Source organism: Labeo rohita, chromosome 21, assembly GCF_022985175.1.
Source record: "Labeo rohita strain BAU-BD-2019 chromosome 21, IGBB_LRoh.1.0, whole genome shotgun sequence".
Lineage (NCBI taxonomy): Eukaryota > Metazoa > Chordata > Actinopteri > Cypriniformes > Cyprinidae > Labeo > Labeo rohita.
The window spans coordinates 23,504,848-23,528,792 of record NC_066889.1 but is presented as its reverse complement, the minus strand read 5'-3'; the positions used below and the strand labels follow the sequence as shown (position 1 = coordinate 23,528,792).

The 23,945-nt window shown below is 36.9% G+C and overlaps 1 protein-coding gene across 2 annotated transcripts; it reads left to right on the top strand.

Moving 5' to 3' along the window:
* The first annotated feature begins 1,349 nt into the window (after positions 1 to 1,349).
* ubap2a (ubiquitin associated protein 2a) lies at positions 1,350 to 20,947 on the top strand. Of its 2 annotated transcripts, none has more exons than XM_051092844.1 (27): positions 1,350 to 1,452; positions 5,781 to 5,918; positions 7,290 to 7,367; positions 7,965 to 8,075; positions 8,618 to 8,780; positions 8,940 to 9,017; positions 9,477 to 9,540; positions 9,640 to 9,737; positions 9,829 to 9,881; positions 10,777 to 10,847; positions 10,953 to 11,130; positions 11,294 to 11,543; positions 11,647 to 11,936; positions 12,237 to 12,430; positions 12,634 to 12,889; positions 15,029 to 15,068; positions 15,187 to 15,358; positions 15,454 to 15,511; positions 15,594 to 15,798; positions 15,962 to 16,053; positions 16,363 to 16,413; positions 17,822 to 17,903; positions 18,016 to 18,378; positions 18,467 to 18,571; positions 18,670 to 18,737; positions 19,721 to 19,912; positions 20,203 to 20,947. In XM_051092844.1, exons 2-27 carry the CDS (start codon positions 5,823 to 5,825, stop codon positions 20,296 to 20,298), a joined length of 3,504 nt encoding a protein of 1,167 aa, XP_050948801.1. In that variant the 5' UTR covers positions 1,350 to 1,452; positions 5,781 to 5,822; the 3' UTR covers positions 20,299 to 20,947. The 2 variants fall into 2 exon arrangements, with proteins under 2 accessions (XP_050948801.1, XP_050948800.1); XM_051092843.1 differs by having other exon boundaries at positions 9,829 to 9,887.
* Positions 20,948 to 23,945: the final 2,998 nt, after the last annotated feature.

Genomic DNA, 23,945 nt, shown 5'->3' with positions numbered 1-23,945 from the left:
AAAACAGCTGTTGTTAGCTGGTTTTAGCCAGTTTTACCTGGTTTTAGCTAGTTTTTAGCTGTTTTTTCCTAAATGTACTGGTTTTAGCTGTTTTTTCCCCTTAAATCAAATAGTTTTAGCTTGGTTTTTAGCTGCCCTTTTTGTTAAAACAGCTGGTTTTACCTGGGTATAGATGGTCTTAGCCGTTGTTGTTGTTTTTTTTTTTTTTTTTTATAGCTGTTTTTAGCTAATCATTTTGCTAAATGATCTGGTTTTAGCTGAATCTTGTTAAATCAGCTAGTTTTAGCTTGGTTTTTAGCTAGCATTTTTCTTAAAACAGCTGTTTTTAGCTGGGTTTAGCTAGTTTTTAACTGGTTTTCACTAAATTAACAATTTTTAGCTGTTTTTTTTTTTTTTTTTTTCTTTATTTTATTCTGTTTTTAACTGCATTTTTTATTGAATCAGGCATTTTTTTTTTTAGCTGTTTTTTTTTTTTTTTTTTTTTTTTTTTTTTTTTTTTTTGCTAAATCTTATCTGGACTTATTTTATCTGGGCTTAGCTAGTTTTACCTGGTTTTAGCTGTTTTTTTAGTTGGATTTCACTAATTGAACTCTAGCATTTTTTGTAAATCAACTGATTTTAGCTGGTTTTTAGCTACAGTTGTTAAATCAGCTGGTTTTAGCTGGTTTTTTTTCTAAATCAAGTGGTTTCTAGCTGTTTTTTTTTTTTTTTAAATAAGCTGGTTTTAGCTGGTTTTCACTTCAGTGAGCTGGTTTTAGCTGGTTTGTTGCTTTTAAAAATGAGTAAATTAAAACAGAACTATTTCCAACTGAGAACTCCATGCTTTTAAAACTACTTAAAACTTTCTAGCTAGGCTTTTTCAAGCACAAACTGTTTACAAACTTTTAGTTTATAATCGATGTTGAACATTATATGATAAAATGTGACAGTTCTCTGGGTAAACAAAAAAGTTTACAGGCATTACCTGAGTAGCACTGCACTGTAGTGATTCATTTGACCGCTGGAGGTGCACGCAGTGTTATGATTGTAAACAGTGGCTTTACAGAATGCGCGTTCATGAGCATCATCTGTAGAGAGAAATAATACAATAACTCAGTACAATAAATCCTCATTTAACGAATGTTTAGAAACGGCCAACTTTTCATTTAAAGTCTCCTAAGCATGAAACGATTAAATTTTAAACAGAAAAGGAGTGGTTATAACTAAATGAGAAAATTATAACCTAATTTGCTTTTAAAATTATACACAAATTATTGGTTAAATTATCTGATTTATTTTATGTTGTTAAATTATGTTTTTTTGTATGGGTTACTGCGTACGTGCGCGCGCGCTTGTGAATGTGCCTGCTAGTGCGGGAGCGCGCCTGTAGGATCTGCATGGAGAGAAGCGGCAGCGGCGCGGTGACGGTCACGTGACGGAGTCTGCTGCTGGCTGAGTGAAGCGTGTTAGCAGGTAATAAAAAAACAAATCTGTCTTTCACACTCTAACTGGTGTTTATTTATCAAGTGTTACGTGATTAATATTTCAATTTCTTTATCGTTCACCTGTTTTAATCCGTCGCTGCATGTTTTTCGAGGTTATGTTGTCTTTTGTATGGCTTTGTTTTGCCTCCTCAGTTTAGCTTATTCGGCTTTAGCTCTGCTGTGAGACCGTTTTCCTCAAACATCCTTTTACCACAAGCCCGCATGACTATTAAACCAGTTTTTCGTCCATTAAAAAGGTCGTATTGACATACATCTTGGTGTTTAAATGCTTTTGAGGATTTAAATGTTATGAACAAGGACGCCGGGCGGTCGTGAGTTAGCCAGCTAAGCTACAACAATTGGAGAGAGGAAATGACATTAGAGATCATGGACAAAGGAGAGCAGAGACTATGCGCTTATGCTCCTCACAAACTCTGTTTTTACACATTCATGGGGTTTAAAAAACACCATATGTAACTTGAATGTTTCCGAGCATCACTAATGAATTTAGAAAGATAAATTAGGATGCTGAGCCTGGTCCTGGATCTAAATTCCCTTTGTTTGAGGCATCTCCTATTTTGCTTAATTTTGTCATGTGTATGAATGTAGTTAGTTTTTTAGAACATATTTATCGAAACTTAGAAGGCATTTGTGCATATGCTTTGATTATGGACATTTGTTTGAAGTTTGGATGTGATGGAGCCATCACATATGTTTTGATTATGAATGTTATGATTTTTGTTCTGCAGTAGTTGTTTCTTTTTATATAATTTTTTTTTTTAGTATTTGAGACTGAAACATACTGTTTTCTGTTTTAGTGAGAAACATTATTTGGCTCATATTTGGCCTTTTTGAGATTATTTACATAAAGCCAAAAAGGCCAATGTTTATACTTGCATGAGAAGTGGGAAAAAAACACTCATAACTTTGCGTTTATTCTTTTTTGTTTAATGTTGTTAAAGTTAATTACATTTTTAGTTTTTAAATTTTCGATTTGCTCTGGTAAATTGTTTTATGTAAATTTATCTTCATGATCATGTGTTTTAGTTGTGCTCTGGTTAGTCTATTGAGCTCCTTATTGATTATTAATGATAAAATTCCTTGTAATTTCTCTTTTAGTGTATTTATCAGTCCACATCTCTAAATGTGCTTTATACCCACATTATCTGTGAATTCGAGTACACTATGGGTGGTCTGCTGACCAAGAGAAAAGGCTTTGTTTTTTCATTTTATAAGGATCTCAGAAACGTCCCCACATGAGACCATTGTCAGCTGGTGGAATCACTTTCGTGGGTTGTTTTGCTTCGTGTCATCATTAAATCGTTTGTGACCAGCAGCGCTTACACAGCCAGTATGATCTTGATGTATACTGCTAGCTGGGAATTTTTGCCAGATATTATCTGATGATCTCCATACTTTAGAATCTAGTTGGGCGTTTGCTGCGTGACTGTGTAAAAGGGTTAAACATGCACAATAAGTTCTCTTCTAACAGCCAAGAAAAGCCCACTGTATCCATTGCAGATGTTGTGTGTGTTGCCTTGTCTTCTGTGTGAGATGTTTTAGTCTTAGTTTCACACTTGAAACTAGTTTCTTCACAAGTTGAGGATTTAATTTGGTGGAATATCAGCCAGGAAGGTTTTTTTAAAGGAATAGTTCAACCCCAAAAATGGAAATTCTGTTATTTATCCACTTCCGTGTCATTCTAAACCTGACTGAATTTTTTGGAGTACAGAAGCAATGAAAATAATTGGCTGAAGTGGCTGTACAGCTCCAAAATCGCTTTAAAAGTATCATAAAAACAGTCCATACCACTCATGCCCTGAAATAATTTCATGTAAAGAAATTGTTTTTTAAGGAAAACATTTAATGAATTATCTCCATATAGTGGACTTCAATGCTGCCTGCGAGTTTGAACGTCCAAGATGCAGTTTAATTGCAGCTTCAAAAGGCTCCAAACGATCTCTTTTTGAAATTTGCTCATCGTGTCTAGCTCTGACATGCGCAGTATAGTTGGGGTATGTTGAAAAACTCCCATCTCATTTTCTCCTACAACTTTAAAATCATCCTACGTCACTGTAGAAGTATTGACCTAGTGTTTACAAAGTGAGCAAGCAAAGAAGGTCAAACGCCCTTTCCAAAAAAGGTAAAACAGCAATGTAGAATGATTTTGAAAAAAAAAAATGATACATTAACTCCATAAAGTGCTTAGCTTTATGAGCTAAGACCATTCAACATGCCAAAAGTGCTCTAAAGCAACCTCTCAGTTTAAATTTCACAGACAGCAAGAGTCTTTAGCCAAAAAATGGCAAATGCCAAACGGCTAAATTTTAAATCTTGCCTGCAAAATGTCGAAAATGTTGCTGTGGTTACAAATGCGGGAGTGACTGCTGTTCCGTACACACATGGAACGATAATTTACGGGAGTCACTCTCGAGTTTAAATGCGGTTGTCACTCCTGAAACTTGCAATGGGACACTGGGCTAGTTGCGCTCATGAGCCCAGCGGTAAAGTGTCAGTGTTGCCTGATCTTCATAGAAAAACAAATAAGGACAAGCACAAAAAAATAATTAAACACCCAAATGCTCTGGTTTTGTAATACCCCCCAAAAATCATACATCTCAAATCCGCAACAGACCACTTTATTAAGTTCATAAAGTGCCTAGCTTTATGACCTAAGACCAAACGACATGTTAAAAGCGCTTGTGAATATGAGGACATGGCAAACCTGCAAAACAGTGTTCTCTAAAACAACCTCCCGAGCATAACCAAAACACAGCACGTCTATCAGCGGTAGTTTAGTTGAAAATCGATGAACAAAAAGGGTCATTATCCAAAAAATGGAAGATACCAAACAGCTAAATTCGTATAATTATAATTAAAATATTGCCGTGGTTACAAATGCGGGAGTGACTGGTGTTCTGTACACACATGGAACAATAATTTACTGCATTTAAATGCAGTTGTCACTCCTGAAACTTGCAGTGTGTACGTGGCCATTGTCGATATCCTTAATGCATGTTATTGCATTTTTGTATTGCAATTATATTGTGACATGATCTATTTTTACGCCCCTGTCAATTACCGAATGTGAGAAATGACATCATTATTGTGAAACCTTGTGCTTTTAAATGTATGTTCTGGTGTTTTCATTTATTTACTTGCTGTTAACTTAAGTTTTAATTTTAATAAATAATAAGTTATATTAGTTGGGCTAGGAGCTTTTGCAGTGATATCGTATTGAGAAATTATTACAATTTATAGGAATCTATAAGGTGTTAGTGTCATGACAACCATATTTAATAAAATACAAGCTTGCATGGGTTTTATTTATTTGTTTATTATTTATGTTCATGAATACTTTGTCAGGGTGAGTAAAAAACTGAACCACTGGTCCGACGGGCCAAATCGAAATAATCCTTAGCGTTGAGCCCTGGATTTGATAGTAAATATTAGCCGCTTACTCACTCAGAGCTGTTGAATGGCTTCAAAAGACCTAGATTAGAATATAGAGCATGAATCATATGGACTACTTTTACGGTGCTTCTTTTTAACTGGGCAGGTTATATGGCATGATTACAAGGAATAAAATCAAAGTTGGAAAATTATGCAGGATTTGCAACGACTTGAGTCATTGATGACACTATATTAATTTTAAAGGGAACTATCCCTTTTAATATTTCCTTGGTTTAATATTTGAAGCTGTTGTGTAAAAGTGTTTTTGTGGGTATTAAAAAGGTCACTTACCAACAGAATTAACAAAGTCTTCCACCTTAAATGGAAAAATTTGTGATTATAAACATTGGAGAGTGAGATGGTTTAATCATCAAAACATGCTTCGGTGGAGATTCAAGTATGTTTAGTAATAAACATTCCTCCACGTTCTTGTGTCACAGGACTAAGTTGTCATTTTGTATGCATGAGGAATGGCTCTGTGATGCGATCTAAGTGTGAGCATTTTAGAAGGGCACTACAGGCTAGATGTGAAGTGTTAGCGGACACCAGTGTGGTCTCGTAGCGTGGTCTTCATTTCAGCGGGGCTCGGATAAGCTCGATTGTTTTTTCTACAAGGGTTTCTGGCGGTCAGAGTATTGCTCAATCTTTCCCAACTGGGTTTAGGAGAAAGGAAATCCGATACAGCCCTTGTGTGTTTGCCTGACGCTGCGCGGGACACTGAAGGGAAGATCTGCAGAAAACGTCAGCTAGATCACTTGAACAAAACTCGTCTGGTGTCTGCAAATATTTGGACTGAAAACTAGGACATGGGAGCTGTTTCTGAATAATAACCTCTTCCTGTTTTTGGCCTTGTTTTTCTTCCAGATTTTTCTGTTTTGTACATACATTGTTTTGTATATACTGTATATGATGACCTCGGTGGGCGTCGAACGAGCCCGGGGCACTCGGGACAAAGCGCTGCCCACTACCACACAGACCACACAACCACAGAAACAGCTTCAGGTGAGTAAACAACAACATTTGGAAATATGCGCCATGTTAGGAATAAAATACAACCATGTTATTACTGCAGTACGCAGTATGACCACAGTTTTCTGTGTACTGTATCCCAAAATGCACTATGCTTGACGTGACCTTCTAGTTTCCTCAGGGACGTTTACATAAGACAGTTGTGCATTAAAAAAAAAGCTAGATGGAGCAGATTGCTGTTAAGCTTTACTTTTAAGTTGAACTGTTTAAGTGACATCTTAAAGCGATAGTCCACCCAAAAATGAATATCATTATCATTTACTCATGGCATTCCAAACCTATATGCATTTTGGAAGAGAAGAATGTTGCTAACCAAACAGTTTTGGGTTTCTATTGACTTCCGTAGTTGTTGTTTTTTTTTTGGTTAATATTATGAAAGTCAGTGATATTCGAAACTGTCATACAGGTTTGGAATGGTATAAGGGAGGAGTAAATTAGGACAGTTTTTATTATTCATTATAGACGAATGTGTTTGGCTTTAAAGAGGAAGAATATACCCAACATATATCAACAGAACATGCTTCCAGTGCTCAAATAAAAAAAGCCACTAAAATCATAAATAAATAAATAAAAAGTACAGTACTGCATGCATGAAAATCTAGAAAGACTAGTCATCTTCACTAACAAGTTACTATTTGATTACACGACCAAAAGTTAACGTGATTCACAGACTTATTAATAACAGGTTCCTTATATTATTATTACATTAATGTCTACATTTTTAATTTTAGAGATAATAACTGAACTCTACTTGCTGAATAAAACATGCAATGTAATGAGTATAATGTAATGTAATTATGGATTTTTTTTTAATGCCAAAAATCATTAGGATATTAGGTAATTTGTAAATTTCCTACCGTAAATGTATCAAAACTTAATTTTTGATTGGTAATATGCATTACTAAGAACTTAATTTGGACAACTTTAAAGGCGATTTTCTCAATATTTTGATTTTTCCGCACCCTCAGATTCCAGATTTTCAAATAGTTCTATCTTAGCCAAATATTGTCCTATCCTAACAAACCATACACCAATGGAAAACTTATTCAGCTTTCAGATGATGTATAAGTCATAATTTAAAAAAAATTGATGCTTATGAACGGTTTTGTGGTCCAGGGTCACATTTATTGCATAACACACTTTTATGCTTAACAAAGTAGAAGTGTACAGTATATACAGTGCAGTGGTCTTATTGCCAAACACACTCACAGTGGACCATATCTGCTTCCTCTTGTGTGTAAAATGTCTTGGACATTAATCTGACTGCTCAATCAATTCCCTTTTCTTTTTTTCATATTGATTCTTGCTCATTCTAATGTTCATAACTTATGCTTCCAATTACAGGCTACAGCTGAACAGATCCGTCTGGCCCAGATGATCTATGACAAGAACGATGCAGATTTTGAGGATAAAGTGAAACAGGTATGGGAAGCTCTTTTCTTTGAGTAAATGTGGGTAAGTGATTTGGTTGAAAGTCTCTTTACGCTCGATGGCATAGGACCATGAAATGTTAATTTGGACAACTTTAAAGGTGATTTTCTCAATATTTTGATTATTTTTGCGCCCTCAGATTCCAGATTTTCAAATAGTTGTACCTCGGCCAAATATTGTCCTAGCGTAACAAACCATTCATCATTGGAAATCTTATTTATTCAGCTTTCAGAAAAAATTGACCCTTATGACTGGTTTTGTGGTTGAGGGTCACATATGTCATCAGCGTGATCCATTCCGCTGTTTCAGACCAAGTGAGAATGGAAGCAGTTATTATTGTAATATTATGCACTTTGTACTGTAATGTTTTCTCAACGGTGAATAAGACATGAGGTAATCTGACAGCATTGCATTCAGCCCTCTACCGACGCTGTGCCTCTTGTCACTGGTCTGCCTGTGCGTTCATGTGTTTTGGAGAGTAATTTACAGGGTGGGATCCTATTCTTTCAAAGCTGGATTGCAATTGCTAGCCTTTCTGACATTGTCTACCCTACTTTTAACCCTAATGATGTCCGTGTTTATTCACAGCTCATGGAGGTTACAGGGAAGAACCAAGACGATTGCATGGTTGCTCTTCACGACTGCAACGAGGATGTCAACAGAGCCATCAACTTCCTTCTCGAGGGAACTTCTGATGCGGTAAGGATCCCATCCAACATATGCACATGTGGTCTAGACTATGTAGCTGGCGCTAAAACTCATGATGAGTTTTTGAAAAAGGGGAACAGGTTTTACCGAAAATGTTGCTGTTGTCAGCTGTTTTGTGGAAGGAAACAATGATTTGTCTAGCTAGACTTTTTGTTTTTCTGCATGTTTTTTTTTTAGCTTAAAGATGAACATACCACAGTGCTTAATATCCAGAGTCATGTGATTGACGCTAATCTACTTCACAGATAAAGCATCTGTGACTATTGTTGTGGTGAAATTCGAGAGGCCTCTGCTTATAGCCTAGGATTTGTTTGAATGATTCTGGGAATGAAACTCTAAAATAGAAAGTGGGTCGCTTCTGTAGTGTTGATCAGAAGGTAATCCTGTGTCATAACAGACCTCTGCCTCCACCTCTGTGTCATAATACAAGCTCCTAAATGTCCTTCATCAGCAATAATGATTCAACAGTAATCGGTTATGTTAAATGACACTGCATTCTTTTTTCATTCTGACTTCCGCTAATCATCTTGCAGACTTCTTGGGAAACAGTGGGGAAAAAGAAAAGTCTTGGAAAGGATGCAACCTCTTCGGAGAGTAAGGAAAACAAGGAGAACAGGGAGAAGAAAGAGAGGGAAAGCAGCAAGGGCCGTGGAGGAGCGAGCCGTCGTGGTAGAGGGACCAGTCGCAACCGGCCAGGTAAGTGTGTTGATGGGATTTTCTTGTGTTTACATAGCTACAAACATTTTGTTTATTTTCACCAGCAATATTTATACAATTTTGTCCCATTTGATAGTGTGTGAGTAGGTTTTAAATATTAAAAGGCTTATGCATGATCTTATTTTATTATCTATATAGCAAGGACTGAAGAGAATGGTGTGGACCCTGCTCCTGTTGAGAGAGGTGCTGACCGTGGCCGCAGGGGAAGAGGGAGAGGTAAGCCCACACACACTGTGTAAACATTTTTCACTGTCATTCGGATCAGTTGTGCTTATTATGGATATGCAAAACTTTCTCAGAATGGGTTTTACCCCCCCCAACAACCTGACAGTTATAGCATCTATTAAAACCTTCTCAGAAGTTCAATTTTCCCTTTTTAAAGCTCTAAATATCTTAAAGATGGGTCTTTATTGGCATCAGTGGTTCTCTGAAGAACACTGGACATCCATGGAACCTTTCAAATGTAGAAAAGGTTCTTTGTAGTTGAAAAAGGTTCTTTAGATTTTTAAAATGTTCTTTAAAATGGTTCTTTTAGGAACTGTTCATTGAAAGGTTCTTTGGGAAACCAAAAATGGTTCTTCTGCAGCATCACTGCAAAAACACATTTTTAGGAGTGTAGCTGTTTGATCATTCTAACTCATCACTAGTGTTTATGAGTTTGTTTTTCGTTCACAGTGTCTGGAGGTAGAGGCAGAGGTCGGGCTCCGGTTACCAGCAGGTTTACAGCACAGGGGATGGGGTGAGTATCACTGAAAGTATATTTTAACCTAAAATAATTCTCATTATCATACAGCAGCCACCTGAAACCCACTCTCACACTGTGTGTATCCTCCTGCAGGACCTTTAACCCTGCAGACTACACCACAGACAGTGGGACGTCAAATTCACACGCTGATGTCTGGGAGACGGGGGCCAACGACACTACAGATGGGACAGGTAAGAGAGTTCTCTTTCCCCATCCCAATCTATTTTCCAATCTTTAGGCCAACTCTCATTTCTCTTTCTGTCTTTGACACATTCTGTTCAGTGGCATGGCAGAACACTTTGGACGAGTGGGCAGCTGAAGACTGGAGTGAAGATGTGAGTGTGAGTCATGATCTATAATTAACCTCCTGTGCATTATGGGATTTGCAGAGCTTGAAATTAATAAGCCTGAAAAGGCACGGTATATGCGTTGTCCAGAAATGTTAAAGGTTAGCACGTAGACAATAGTGATGTACAATTTTTAAAAAATTATTTTTAATATACATTTATTAATTTGGTAATATTTGTCTTTATAATTTACATAAAACATATAAATTATAGTTATATATTTATAATTCTGTAATATGCAAGTATGGAAATTATGTAACTTTATATCTTTTTTTAATACATTTTAGGAAAACTAAATAACATGTATAATAATTTTATATATGTTATATATTTCAATATAAATTAAATGTTAAAGTATTAAAATTAATGTATAAATTAAAAATTGTGACCTTGGACCACAAAATCAGTCGTAAGTAACACGGGTATATTTGTAGCAATAGCCATCATTGTATGTGTCAAAATTCCCCATTTTTCTTTTATGCCAAAAATTATTAGGATGTTAAGTAAAGATCATGTTCCATGAAGACATTTTATAAATTTTCTAACGTAAATGTATCAAAACTTTTTTTGATTGGTAATATGCATTCCTAAAAACTTAATTTGGACAACCTAAAGTTTTTTTTTTTTTTGCGCCCTCAGATTTGTGATTTTTCAAATAGTTGTATCTCAGCCAAATATTGTGCTATCCTAACGAACTATACATCAATGAAAAGCTTATTTATTCAGCCTTCAGATGATGTATAAATCACAGTTTAACAAAATTGACCCTTATTTTGTTTTGTTCCCTTATGACTTACATTTGTAGACTATAGTCATATATAATATTTTACATTTTTCTGCTACAAAAATATAAGTACTAATTGTCCCTGTTTAATCTCCAAAGCTCTCAGAGACCAAAGTGTTCACTTCTTCTTGTGCACCTCCAACTGAGAACCACATCACACCTGGCCAAAGGTAATAAAGTCAAAACTAGTGTTCTCACTTCAATTTTGTGATGATTACTGCATTTGCATATGGCTTGTGTTTCTTTCACTGACTACTTTGTGTATTTCGCTCTAGTCTGGATCTGTCAACTCTGCTGCAGAAGCCTGTGGATCGAGAGGAGGTGGGAGGTCTGAAGGCCGTGGGCTCCTCTCAGGGGCTTGGCCACAGTCTGGTCTTCACCAACTCCCACCACCAACCTGCTCGAAACGGAGGCACATCTGCTGGTTCCAACAGCTACACACACGCCACCCTGGTGAGAATCCACAGGCTGGATTTATAGCATTTAGAAAAACATTTTCCTAGAGGATGAACAGCAGTGGTACTTTCTAGTTAGTTATTTTAAGACTAGATGTATTGTGGTATATTGTTCAAATGCACTAGACTTGATGCCACCTCTCCTTTGTGTCTTTTTCCAGTCCTCTGTTTTGGGCTCTGGTTTTGGAGAGCTGGGTGGTCCAAAACTCGGGCAGACGGCCGGGCAGCAAATACTGGAACAGCTGAAGGGGCCTGGTCTTGGGCAGCTTACCTCCCAACCCTCCAGCACAGGGACCAACTGCACCCCTGTAGGGGGGCTGGTGGGGACGGGGATATCTGTCCCCTCCTCCTCCTGGGACATTAAACCTCCTGGAACACAGAGCTCCTCTTCACTCCCCTCCCAATTCAGTCGTGAGTGTTACAATTGCTTTACTGACCCAGAAACACAAACTCATTCAGTCTTGCAAACATGTGGCTGTGCATTAACACTTTTGACCTGTTTTTTGCACTGTAGGGGAGTTTCAGATGCAGCCAGAGCCATCTTTGGTGCTAAGCCAACTCGCCCAGCGACAGCAGGGCTCCCTGACCCACACGGGGCCTCTAGCCAGGCAGCCCAGCCCTCCCCCTCTGAGTGCCCCTTCGCCCGCCCCGGGTGCACTGGAAGCCTTTCCGAAAGCGCCAGAACTTTCTCAGCACCGTGACGGGCCCTCGATGGCACCCTCACAGGCAGCCGAATCTCAGGGCAGCAGCACACAGCAACGGCAGATAAAGACTCAAAAGCGACGGATACCTCCCACTTCTAAGGTGACTAGAGATTGAAAAAGCATTGAGGTGGAATGCTTTGTGAGATCTATTTATGAACACTGTATTACCAACTACAGTTGTACAGTTGTAGATAAACATACACAAAATGGCCTTCGAAAGCCATTTTGCTTACTAATTCTGGGTTTAGTTTTAGCCTTAGAGGATGTAGGGTGGGGCTTGATTCTATCCATCTGGAACTTATTGAATTGTGAAAAGTGGGTGTTACCGGAATAGAGGGGAGAGCAAGTTACAAAGACAAACTTATCAAATGCTTACATGCATGTATTTGTGCGCATCCAGATTCCCGCGTCTGCTGTAGAGATGCCCGGCTCAGCAGATGTGTCCGGTCTAAATGTGCAGTTTGGTGCCCTGGACTTTGGTTCAGAATCTGCCCTGCCGGACTTCGGCCAGTCAGAGAACTGCAACAGTGAACCCATAAGGGAGGCTGCGGTGGTTTCTCAATCACAGAGCAGCCTTTACTCTAAACCAATCAGGTCAGTCAGTGATAGAAATGGAATTACTAAGAACAAAACACTCTTGCTGATGTCTAAATTGAATTTAAGTGCTGCTTCTTTTTCTTTGAGCAGTGGACTTCATGTATTACTGATTTTCCTAAATCTCTCAACGCATGTCTGTCTTTAGCTATAAAAACTCTCCATTCTGCATGCTAATACGTTTCCCGTGATCTCCCCTGCAGTGAATCTCTGACCAGTCCGGTTCCTTTGCTGCTGCCTCTGGCCTCTTCTGACAGCATCTACCCTTCTCCCTCAGTACCTCTCCCCAGCCTCGCCCCTTCCCACACCACCCCCAGCTCAGCCACAGCCCCCTCGTCCTCTTCATCATCCTCTTCCTCCTCCGCTGCATCATCGGCGGGCAACAGCTTTGACTGCGGCGTGGCTCCTCACTCGAGACTGACCTTTTCTCAGAGCAAGGAGCCTTCTGGACCTGTGACGGTGAGTGCTGACAGACAATCCATAGTTTTGGATGTTTTGCAACTTGCAGAGCTGTGAAGATGTACAGTTGAATTCTCAGTTAAAGGGTTACATTAACCAAAAATTAAAATGTTCAGAACTTATGCATTCAATTGATTAAAAAATTACAGCAAAATCAAATAAATTCTGTTCTTTTCACGTTTTCTACAAAAATATTAAGCAAAAAAATCACTAAATTAAACGTGAGTCTGTATTTTGCAGTTCTGACTTTTTTTCTTGCAACTGTGAGTTTGTATCTCACAATTCTGATGTTTTTCTCTTGCAATCCTAAACAAGAAAAACAAATCACACTACAGAAATATTCAAAACGTATCAAATGGGTTTACCTGATTAAGGTCATGCGACCGAAACATTGAAATAAACCCTTTTGATACGTCTTGCATATTTCTGTAGTGTGCGGGATTTGTTTTTGTTGTTTAGTTCGGGCTTTTTTTGGTCTGTGATTCCTATGCACCTACAGATTGCTGTCAGGTGTGCTTAGACTAATTGTTAATTTTTCTTGCAATTCTAAATTTTTTTTTGAATATCAGATTAAAATCGCAAGTTATAAAGTACAATTTTGAGGGGGGAAAAGACTGTTCTCAGAATTGCGAGTTAATATTTTACAATTCTGATTTAATAACGCAGACTATTCTGACTGACTTAATAATTCTGACCGACTTAATAATTCTGAACTTTTGCATGTTATTAAGTCAGAGTTGTGAGAAACCTTTCTCAGAATTGCTTGACTTTTTCCAGAATTGCATGGTGATAACTTGCAGTTGCGAGTTATAAAGTCACAATTGCAAGACATAAATTCACAATTTTGAGAAAAAAGTCAATTGTAAGTTTATTGTCTCGCAATTCTGAATTTAACTCACAACTGCAAGTTTATCACGCAATTCTGAGGAGAAAAGTCTTGATTTATGAGTTTGTATCACACAGTTCTGACTTCATTGAGAGAGGAAAAAAAAAAAAAAAAAGAAATCAGTTACAGATTATAGTAACAATTTCACAGTATTATTATTATATTTTTGATCAAGTAAGTCTTTTTTTCTAAAACAAATTTTGAGCAGTTGTGTAGGTGCGCTTAAAGGAGAAGTTCACTTCCAGAACAAAAATTTACAGATAATTTACTCGCCCCCTTGTTATCCAAGATGTTCATGTCTTTCCTCCTCCAGTTGTAAAGAAATTGTTTCTTGAGCAAAACATTTCAGAAATGTTCTCCATATAGTGGACTTCAATTGTGCCCGTGAGTTTGAACTTCCAAAATGCAAGTTAAATGCAGCTTCAAAGGGCTCTAAATGATCCCAGCTGAGGAATAAGGGTCTTGTGTAGAAAAATAGTCGGTTATATAAAAAAAAAAAAAGTACAATTCATATACTTTTTAACCTCAAATGCTTGTCTTGTCTAGCTCTGCAATGCGCATGTGAACACTGTGTAATTCGGGTCAATACAGTTGTTGAAAAACTCCCATATCATTTTCTCCTCCAATTTCAAAACCATCCTACATCGCTGCAGAAGTACCGACCCAGTGTTTACATAGTTAACAAGTAAGGAGGGTCAAACACCCTTTACAAAAAAAGGTAAAACAGCAATGTAGGACGATTTTGAAGTTGGAGGAGAAAATGAGATGGGAGTTTTTCGTCATACCCTAACTGTATTGACCCGGATTACACAGTTTGCATGCGCATCGCAGAGCAAGACAAGACAAGCATTTGAGGTTAAAAAGTATATAAATTGTACTTTATTTTTATTTATTTATTTATTTTTTTAATAACCGATCGTTTCGCTAGATAAGACCCTTCTTCCTCGGCTAGGATCGTTTAGAGCCCATTTGAAGCTGCATTTTGGAAGTTCAAACTCAGGGGCACCATAGAAGTCCACTATATGGAGGGAAATCCTGAAATGTTTTTTTCTCAAGATAAACACAATTTCTTTACAGCTGAAGAAAGAAAGACATGAACATCTTGGATGACAAGGGGGTGAGTAAATGATCTGTAAATTTTTGTTCTGGAAGTGAACTTCTCCTCTAGGTTGTTCCATGGATGGATTGTTTCTTTAATGCACAGTTCATTCTGGCTATATTGATTCAATACACCTTGTCTGCATCTCTGACAGAACGGTTTCAATGGTGCGAGGACCTCTGCTGCTTTAGACAGTAAGTCAAACTCATCAGTTTTACCCTTCTTTCTGTGTCATATGCATTCAAGGTTTATCTCTGCACTGTTTAACTACTTCATTTTTGTAATATATGACGTTCATCCCTTCTTCATCAGCCACATCGAGTTCCTCCACTCCAAAACAAGAGTCTCCCTCTCTGGTCAGCAGCACAAGTGTTGCCCCATCTGCCCCATCCTCACTATTGCCCCCTTCTGTTACACCACACAGCTCTGCTCTGCCCAGCATGGCATCTGAGCTGTCCTCCGCCAGCTTACCTCCCCTCAGCAGGTGAGCGAGATGCTTATTTGTAGCTTTTCTTTGTATTACACAGTTCTGTTCCTTAAAAACGTTATGTGGGCTGCTTATGCCTGTTTTTCCTCTAGTCATGTGAGCAGCGGTCATTCCTCTGTGTCGGCACTTTGCACCACATCTTCACTTACAGTAAGTTCTGAAGTATGCACACACGCAGACGCAAACGCACGCACACTGTCTCTTCAACACCTCGGTTTGTGTTTGTCCTCAGTATACGAGTGTGGACAGCGTGAACTCTCTCGCCCCCTCATCGATGGCGTTTTCCTCACCGCCTGTGTCCGCTCTGCCCAGCAGCAGTGTTAGCAGCTCAGCGAGTGGCAGCAACAGTCTGCACGGGTCTGGAGTTTTGGGTCACGGCACCAACGGTAGCACACCTTCCGGTGTCAGGACTGCCCCGCTACTGTCTTCCTCCAGCGGTAAGAGCACACATCAGTGTTGTCACATCATCCTACTCATAAACAAGGTGATTTTTATTATCATATTTGCTTGGAGTCTAATCAACAGCTCCTGCGTCTAATTGAGTTGAGAAGCAAATCTGCTGTTCCTCATTCTCTAAAAACTCTTTCCTGTTGTGTGCAGGTAAAGCTCCTCCTAATCTCTCTCAGGGGGTTCCTCCACTGCTGCCTAACCAGTACATCATGGGACCCGGAGGCCTGCTGCCTGCCTATCCGGTAAGAACCCTCATCCTCTTAAATCAAAACAGATCAGCTTTCAGTCCTCTGGGAAGAATTGTAGTGTATGTGGAATTTCAGGATTTTGTGTGTGTGTTTGTTTTGGGTTGGATGAGTTAATGGTTTTGCTTTTGTATGGTGGTGTGTTATTGTGTCTGTGTGAGTGACTCGTAAAGAGTGTATTTGATACGCATTTCATTATGCAACCCAGTACAAGCATTAAGTCTGTGAACACTGAAACACTGAATATTGATTTCAGTAATATCTATAGTCTGTAAAGTGCTGAAAGTCGTTGTTTGTGTCGTACAGCAGATTTATGGTTATGAAGACCTTCACATGCTCCAGTCCAGACTACCAATGGTGAGTCTGAGCCCTTCAGATTTCCTCTAGAGTTGCCAATGAGCATCATGTTTTCTTTTTAAACTTGCCTATTTGTATTTTCTTCACTATAAGTTGACTGGCTTTGAACATCTTGTGAGCAGAATGGTAGACGTAGTTCTATGATATAAGACATTACTGCTGATGTGCACATGTTTACAAGGCTGTTAGTAGGAAACATTTTAGGAAAGCGCAGGAGAGCTAACATCTGTAAATCGGCCAAACATGTGCCGTTTTCAGCTTAAAAAGCCCAAAGATTAATCAGCCTGACCCAGGGTTGTTGCCATTATATAATCGCCTGATTATGATTATTTGATTTTAATCATGAGTATTTTGAGATAACGTGATCATTGTGTACAGTAGATTCCAGTTAATTTAAAATTGCCACCCAAATAAAATAGTGAATATGAGCAAATAAAATTAAAATGCAGAAATGAAAGCTCTTCCTTAATGTGAAATAAAATGATTAAAATTCAAATGATTATTTTATTGTTATTATGGCATATTTATTAATTATTTTATTTGTTTTTATGTGTGTATGTATAATTCATACAATGTAATTATGATGTTACATTAATACATTAATATTATAATGTACAGAAAGAGGAACTGTATGTAAATAAAATAATATTAATAATAATAGAATTATATGACAGTATTCAAGCATTAATGAAACTTGTGAGACTTGTGAGAATTAAAGTGTGCAAGTAAGATAGATAAATATATGTATGTTTTTATGTATTTTTTTTTTTTTTTTTTTTTTTTTTACAAATTACATTTTTGAAATCTGTTTAATTATGAAATCTGCCCTATGAAATCTGTTTAATTTTTTTTTCACAAATTACAATTTTTTTTTTTTTTTTTATTTTTCTGGATACCATTTTTGTGTTGTAATTTTTTTTTGGCGCTGTTTTAATTATAATTTGATTGTAATTAAGAAATGATAATCAAAAAGCATGTCTAATGAATTAAAATTATGAAATGTTCACAATTTAACAGCGGTTTACTGACAGTGTAACAATTACATTTTTAAGGCTCTATGAAGTTTTCTTTTTTCTTAAATTTTGTTTTATTTTTACTCAATTATGTGTTTTCCATTTCCATGTGTTTTTGTTAAAAAAAATTATATATATAAATAAATAAATAATAAAAAAAAAAAAAAAAAAATATATATATATATATATATATATATATATATATATATATATATATATATATATATATATATATATATATATATATAGTGGAAATTACAGGGCCTTACATTTACTGTAAATAACATGAACAAAAAAGAAAACTGAATTGTTAAACACAATCATGTATATAACAGTCAGTTGACAGCCCTAGTCTGGCCAAATGTTCACTCTGCAGCATTTTCTGATCCCTGTAGGATTACTATGGAATCACATTCCCAGGGCCGACTGCTACGCTGTCTGGCAGAGATGGGAGCCTTGCCAGCAACCCTTACTCAGGTACTACACTTGCTTTTTATTGGTAAACTGTAAACTTTGATTCATAATGTTGAACATGACATGAATATAGACAAAAGGAGAAATTAAAATTAGTGTATTTTTCTCCCTTTAGGTGATGTCACAAAGTTTGGCAGAGGTGAATCCACCTCACCAGCGCCCTCTACCAGCCTGTCTGCTGCTCATGCCCCACAGACAGCACAGCCTCCACAGGCTCAGAGCCAAGGCCAGAACCAGCCCCAGCCACAGGGCCACCACAACACACAACAACCCTTCCTAAACCCAGCCCTGCCCCCTGGATACAGCTACACAGGCCTTCCCTACTACCCCGGTGTGCCTGGCGTGCCCAGCGCGTTCCAGTACGGCCCTACCATGTTCGTGCCCCCTGCTTCGGCCAAGCAGCACGGCATGGGACTGAGCAACCCCACAACGCCATTCCAGCAGCCCAGCGGCTACGGCCAACATGCCTTTAGCTCAGGTTTGTATTTAAGCATAAACGAAAATTCTCATGCATAATTTGTGCTCTTGAGAATTAAAGTATTGTTTTTTTTTGTGTATATTTTAAGGGTACGATGACCTGACACAAGGCCCGGCAGGAACTGAGTACAGCAAAGGTTACAGTAACTCTTCTCAAACACAGGCCAAATCTGCTGCCTCCGGCCCAGGGAAAGGTACATACTTGCACTTCACATTTAGTTTTTTTATTCTTGTGTATTAACACATTCTGTCTATTAAATTAAAATAAATGATCCATCACTTTGTGTCCCAGGTGTCTCTGTGACATCTAGCAATTCTGGGGTGCCAGACATCAGTGGAACTGTTTACAATAAAACGCAGGTACCACATTTTTTTTAAAATTATAAGTGCATTTAATACTTTACATTTATATACACTACCAGTCAAAAGTTTTTGAACAGTAAGATTTTTAATGTTTTTTTAAAGAATTCTCTTCTGCTCACCAAGCCTTTTTGATCCAAAATACAGCAAAATGAGTAATATTGTGAAATATTTTTTACTATTTAAAATAACTGTGTTCTATTTGAATATATTTTAAAATGTATTTTATACCTGTGATCAAAGCTAAATTTTCTTCAGTGTCCCATTATCCTTCAGAATGATTCTAATATGCTGATTTGCTGTTCAAGAAACATTTATTATTATTATCAATATTTAAAACAGTTGGGTACATTTTTTTTTTTCAGGATTCTTTGATGAATAGAAAGATCCAAAGATCAGCGTTTATCTGAAATAAAAAGCTTTAGTAACATTTTACGCTATATTTTACACTGTTCAATGGCTTGAAGTCAGGAAAAATTATAGATTTTTTTTTATTTTTTTTATTTAGCAAAGATGCTTTAAGTTGATCAGAAGTGATGATAAAGACATTTATAATATTCCAAAAGATTTGTTACAGATAAATTCTGTACTTCTAAACTTTTCATTCATTAAAAAAAAAAAAAAAAAAATTCAAAATAAAAAATACATTTTACATTTAATAAATGAGCAGCAAATCAGAATATTAGAATTATTTTTTTGAAGGATCGTGTGACTGGAGTAATGATGCTAAAAATTCAGTAATTTCGAAATCACATGAATAAATTATTACTTTAAATTGTAAAAATATTTAAATATTTTACTGATTTTGCTGTACTTTGAATCAAATAAAAGCAGGCTCGGTGAGCAGATGAGACTTCTTTAAAACCATTAAAAATCTTACTGTTCACAAACTTTTGACTGGTAGTGTATGCATACATATATTGCATAATATATCATTTTAATGGATTTTTTTCTGTATTTAATCATATCATTTCCCCCTGCAGCCGTTCGATAAGCAGGGTTTCCATGCTGGCACACCTCCTCCGTTCAACCTCCCCTCTGCTCTGGGCGGCACGGGACCTTTGACCCCTGGTGCTGCCCCTGGTTATGCTCCTGCTCCATTCCTTCACATTCTGCCGGCCCACCAGCAGCCCCATTCACAGCTGCTCCATCATCACCTCACCCAGGATGGACAGGTCAGTCCCTGTCTATTTTTAAAGGGAACCCCCGGTTGTTAAGACTTACTAAAATATGTAGTAGAAAACCCATGAAACACGTTATTTTAAAAATCCACATTGTTTTATACATATTTTGAACTATGTGCCATTATTTCAATGATGAAAAATGGTTGAACTACTGGTGCTACCCGTTGCTATTTTTACCACAACACAACTTGGAAAATAAAATACTGATATGGTGACAACAGCCAAAATGGCAAGATTTCACCCCTGTAAGCTCAGCTGTCTGCTGGATTTTGTTTACGTAGGGTGGGCCAAGCCAGAGAAGCCAGTCCAGCACCATGCAGCAGAAGACCCAGGTCAACAAGTCCAACTATGGCAGCTCCCCTTACTGGGGCAACTGAGCGCAGTCGAGAGCGCAGGTGCCGTCCCGCACCAGATGACACGCCGATCAGAGCAGAGGGACGCCCGTACACACTACCATCATCCTCATCCTCCTCCCACGTTCTCATCTCCCCTTTTCAAAGTTTTGGCTGTTGTATGTAAAGTATATTTATGTATGTATTTATACAGTATATATGTATTGGTAGGATATGAAATGTGGTTTTTCTGCATTTTGTTTTTGAAGGATTTTTTTTTATTTCATTGCTAACTGGCTAAGAGGATATGATGACAGAGAAGTTGATGAGAACATAACAGAAGGGTGAATATACTTGAAGCAGAGCAAGCATCATGATTCAAACATTGGAGTTTTTATTTGTATACATAACCCTGATAATGTATGTACATTACTGCTAAGCTTGATCACTTGATGGTGAAGCCTTTTTTTAACTTTTGTATTTTTGCTCCTTTCCCACCCCCTTCACCTGTGAACTTTTTTTCTATCGAGGGGGATTTTAATTTCAATGCTTAATTTTTTGTTCCCTCTGCCCTTCATTTGTGACCCCGTCCCTCCCCCCCAATCACCAAATTGGCTAAACGGTAGCATTTTAGATCAGATTTCATTTTAACATTGGTTTTACCCTTGTTGTCAAAATAAAACTGTCCAGTTTACTTGGTTTCAGTCTGATTATTCACACACAAAGTATTAGCACACAAATTGCTTTTCTTCTGAACTTCTGAAAAAAATATTAACCGTTTTCAACACTGATAATAAATATGTCCTCCAAATCAAGATATTAGAATGATTTTTGAAGGATCATGTGACACTGAAGACTGGAATAATGAATTCTGGAAATGTAGCTTTATACTAAATATATGAAACTAGAAAACATTTATTTAAAATTGTAATACTTTTAAACAAAATACCACGCAGGTGCACAAAAAGACCTTTAAGTAGTGCTTAAGCATACTTGGGTTTTTTTTTTATTAAAAAGAAGACTTTTTTTTTTTTTAATTAATTTTTTGTTTTTTTAGCCTAGTTATCTCAGACCCATGGCGTTAATTCTGAGTGACCAAAAGAGCCCCGCCCCCTCTTTGACGTCGCTTGTCAATCACAGGCACCACAGTTAACGTAAACCGAGCGCCAGCAGGCCGTAGCGGCGTCCACCTACCTCAGACTTATCTTCATTGCTGACATGCAGCCAGCAGGTAACAATAGTGTCTCTAAGCTTCGATATTGTTTGTCACGGCTGTAAAATTAAATTAAAACGTTTTAACACCACCAGCCTAATATAAGCAGCCCTCTAAACAGCAAGCAAGCTAGTTCGACGTTAGCATAAAATAGGGTCATGACTCCTGAGGGTCTGAAATGCCTCCAAACTAAATGAAATACCCCCAAAACTCAAAATATGATTTGTTCCTGTATGCGTTGTTGTTTTTTATATTCATAAAATTACATTTTATCACAAGAAGAGTGGCTTTCTCGAATATCGATACGATGCTAAGTTTACTGAACTCTCACGTTAATATCACACATATGACACAACATTGTCATCTTTGACTCTTTTTTCCCCTATTTCGTCAATAAACTAGTTACAAAGTAAAAATAGTTGCCTTTCCGAGAAACAGCCGTTTTAATCGACCTTTTTTGACCGAATCGAGTTTTTGAACAAGCCGGTGATTCATTGACGTATTTGACTCACTTGCTTCGTTCAAAATGAATCAGCTTGTTTGAACGAATCAATTGTATGGAGGATTCAATGTCTTATTTTAAATGCATTTGTTTAAACAATTTAACATTAAAGATTACATACATTTAAAGTAAGATACCCCATAAATAAATTTCTTTGCTGTTGCCTGTTCTTGTGATAGCCTGTATACAGAAACAATCAATGCTTGAGACCATTGTCTCAAGTTGTCTACATTGTCTACAAATTGGTAATTTGTGTGAAGTATGAAGAATACTGCTGTTAAAGTATTGTTCGTTATGTCATCTTAGCCACTGCATTTAAAGGAGAAGTCCACTTCCAGAATAACAATTTACAGATAATGTACTCACCCCCTTGTCATCCAAGATGTTCATGTCTTTCTTCATTTGTAAAGAAATTGTTTTTTGAGGAAAACATTTCAGCATTTTTTTCTCCATATAATGGACTGATATGGTGCCCCGAGTTTGAACTTCCAAAATGCAGTTTAAATGCGGCTTCAAACGATCCCAGCCGAGAAAGAAGGGCCTTGTCTAGCAAAACAATCGGTTATTTTCATAAAAATAATACAGTTTAAATACTTTTTAATCTCAAACGCTCATCTTGTCTTGCTCTGTCTGAACTCTGTGTATTCTGGCTCAAAACAGTTAGGGTATGTTGAAAAACTCCCATTGTATTTTCTCCCTAAACTTCAAAAATCATTTTAAAATCATCCTACATCGCTGCAGAAGTACCAACGCAGTCTTTGCAAAGCGAACATGCAAAGATGATCAAACACCCTTAACAAAAAGAGTAAAACACTGATATAGGACGATTTTGAAGTTGAAGGAGAACATGAGATGGAAGTTTTCCGACATACCCTAACTGTCATGAACCAGATAAAAAGGCTGAGACAAACGTTTGACATTAAAAAAGTATATACATTTTATTATTTTTGTGAAAATAACGGATTATTTCGCTAGATAAGACCCTTTTTCCTCAACTGGGATCATTTACAAAAGCATTTGGGATCGTTTGAAGCCACATTTAAACTGTATTTTGGAAGTTCAAACTCGGGGCACCATTGAAGTCCACTATATGGAGAAAAATGCTGCAGTGTTTTCCTCAAAAAATTTCTTTACGACTGAGGAAAGAAAGACATGAACATCTTGGATGACAAGGAGGTGAGTACATTAACTGTAATTTTTGTTATGGAAGTGAACTTCTCCTTTAAGGATTCAGTGTTTTACATAAAAAAATGACATACACTGCCGTTCAAAAGTTTGGGATCAGGAAGATTTTTAAATGTTTTTTAACAAAGTTTCTGATGCTCATCAAGGCTGTATTTATTTGATCAAAAAATACAGAAAAAACAGTAATATTTTGAAACATTATTGCAATTCACAGTATTGGTTTACTATTTAATATACTTTAAAATATAATTTATTTCTGTGATGCAGCGCCTAATTTTCATTAGCCATTACGCCAGTTTTTAGTATAACATGATCCTTCAGAAATCATTCTAATTTGCTAATTATCAGTGTTGAAAAGAACAGCATTTATTCTACTACTTTGAAAAGTAGTGTATATATTATAACACAAAATTACTATTTTGAATAAACACCATTCTTTTAACGCTTTATCAAAGAATCTTGAATAAAATATCACATCCAAAAATTAACTGTTCCCAACACTGATTATAAATCAGCATATTAAAATGATTTAGTAACATTGCTGAAAACTCAGATTTGCTTCACAGGAATAAATTATAAAGTATATTAAAATAGAAAACTTATTTTAAATTGCAATAATATTTCACAAAATTACATTTTTTTCTGTATTTTTAATCTAGTAAATTCAGCTTTGATGAGCATAAAAAAATCTTTTGAAGTGTTTAATAAGGTTATAAAAATACCATGTTGAAGACAAAAAAAAAATGCTACGAAATAAATTTCTTTGCTTTTGCATAGTCTGTATACAGAAAT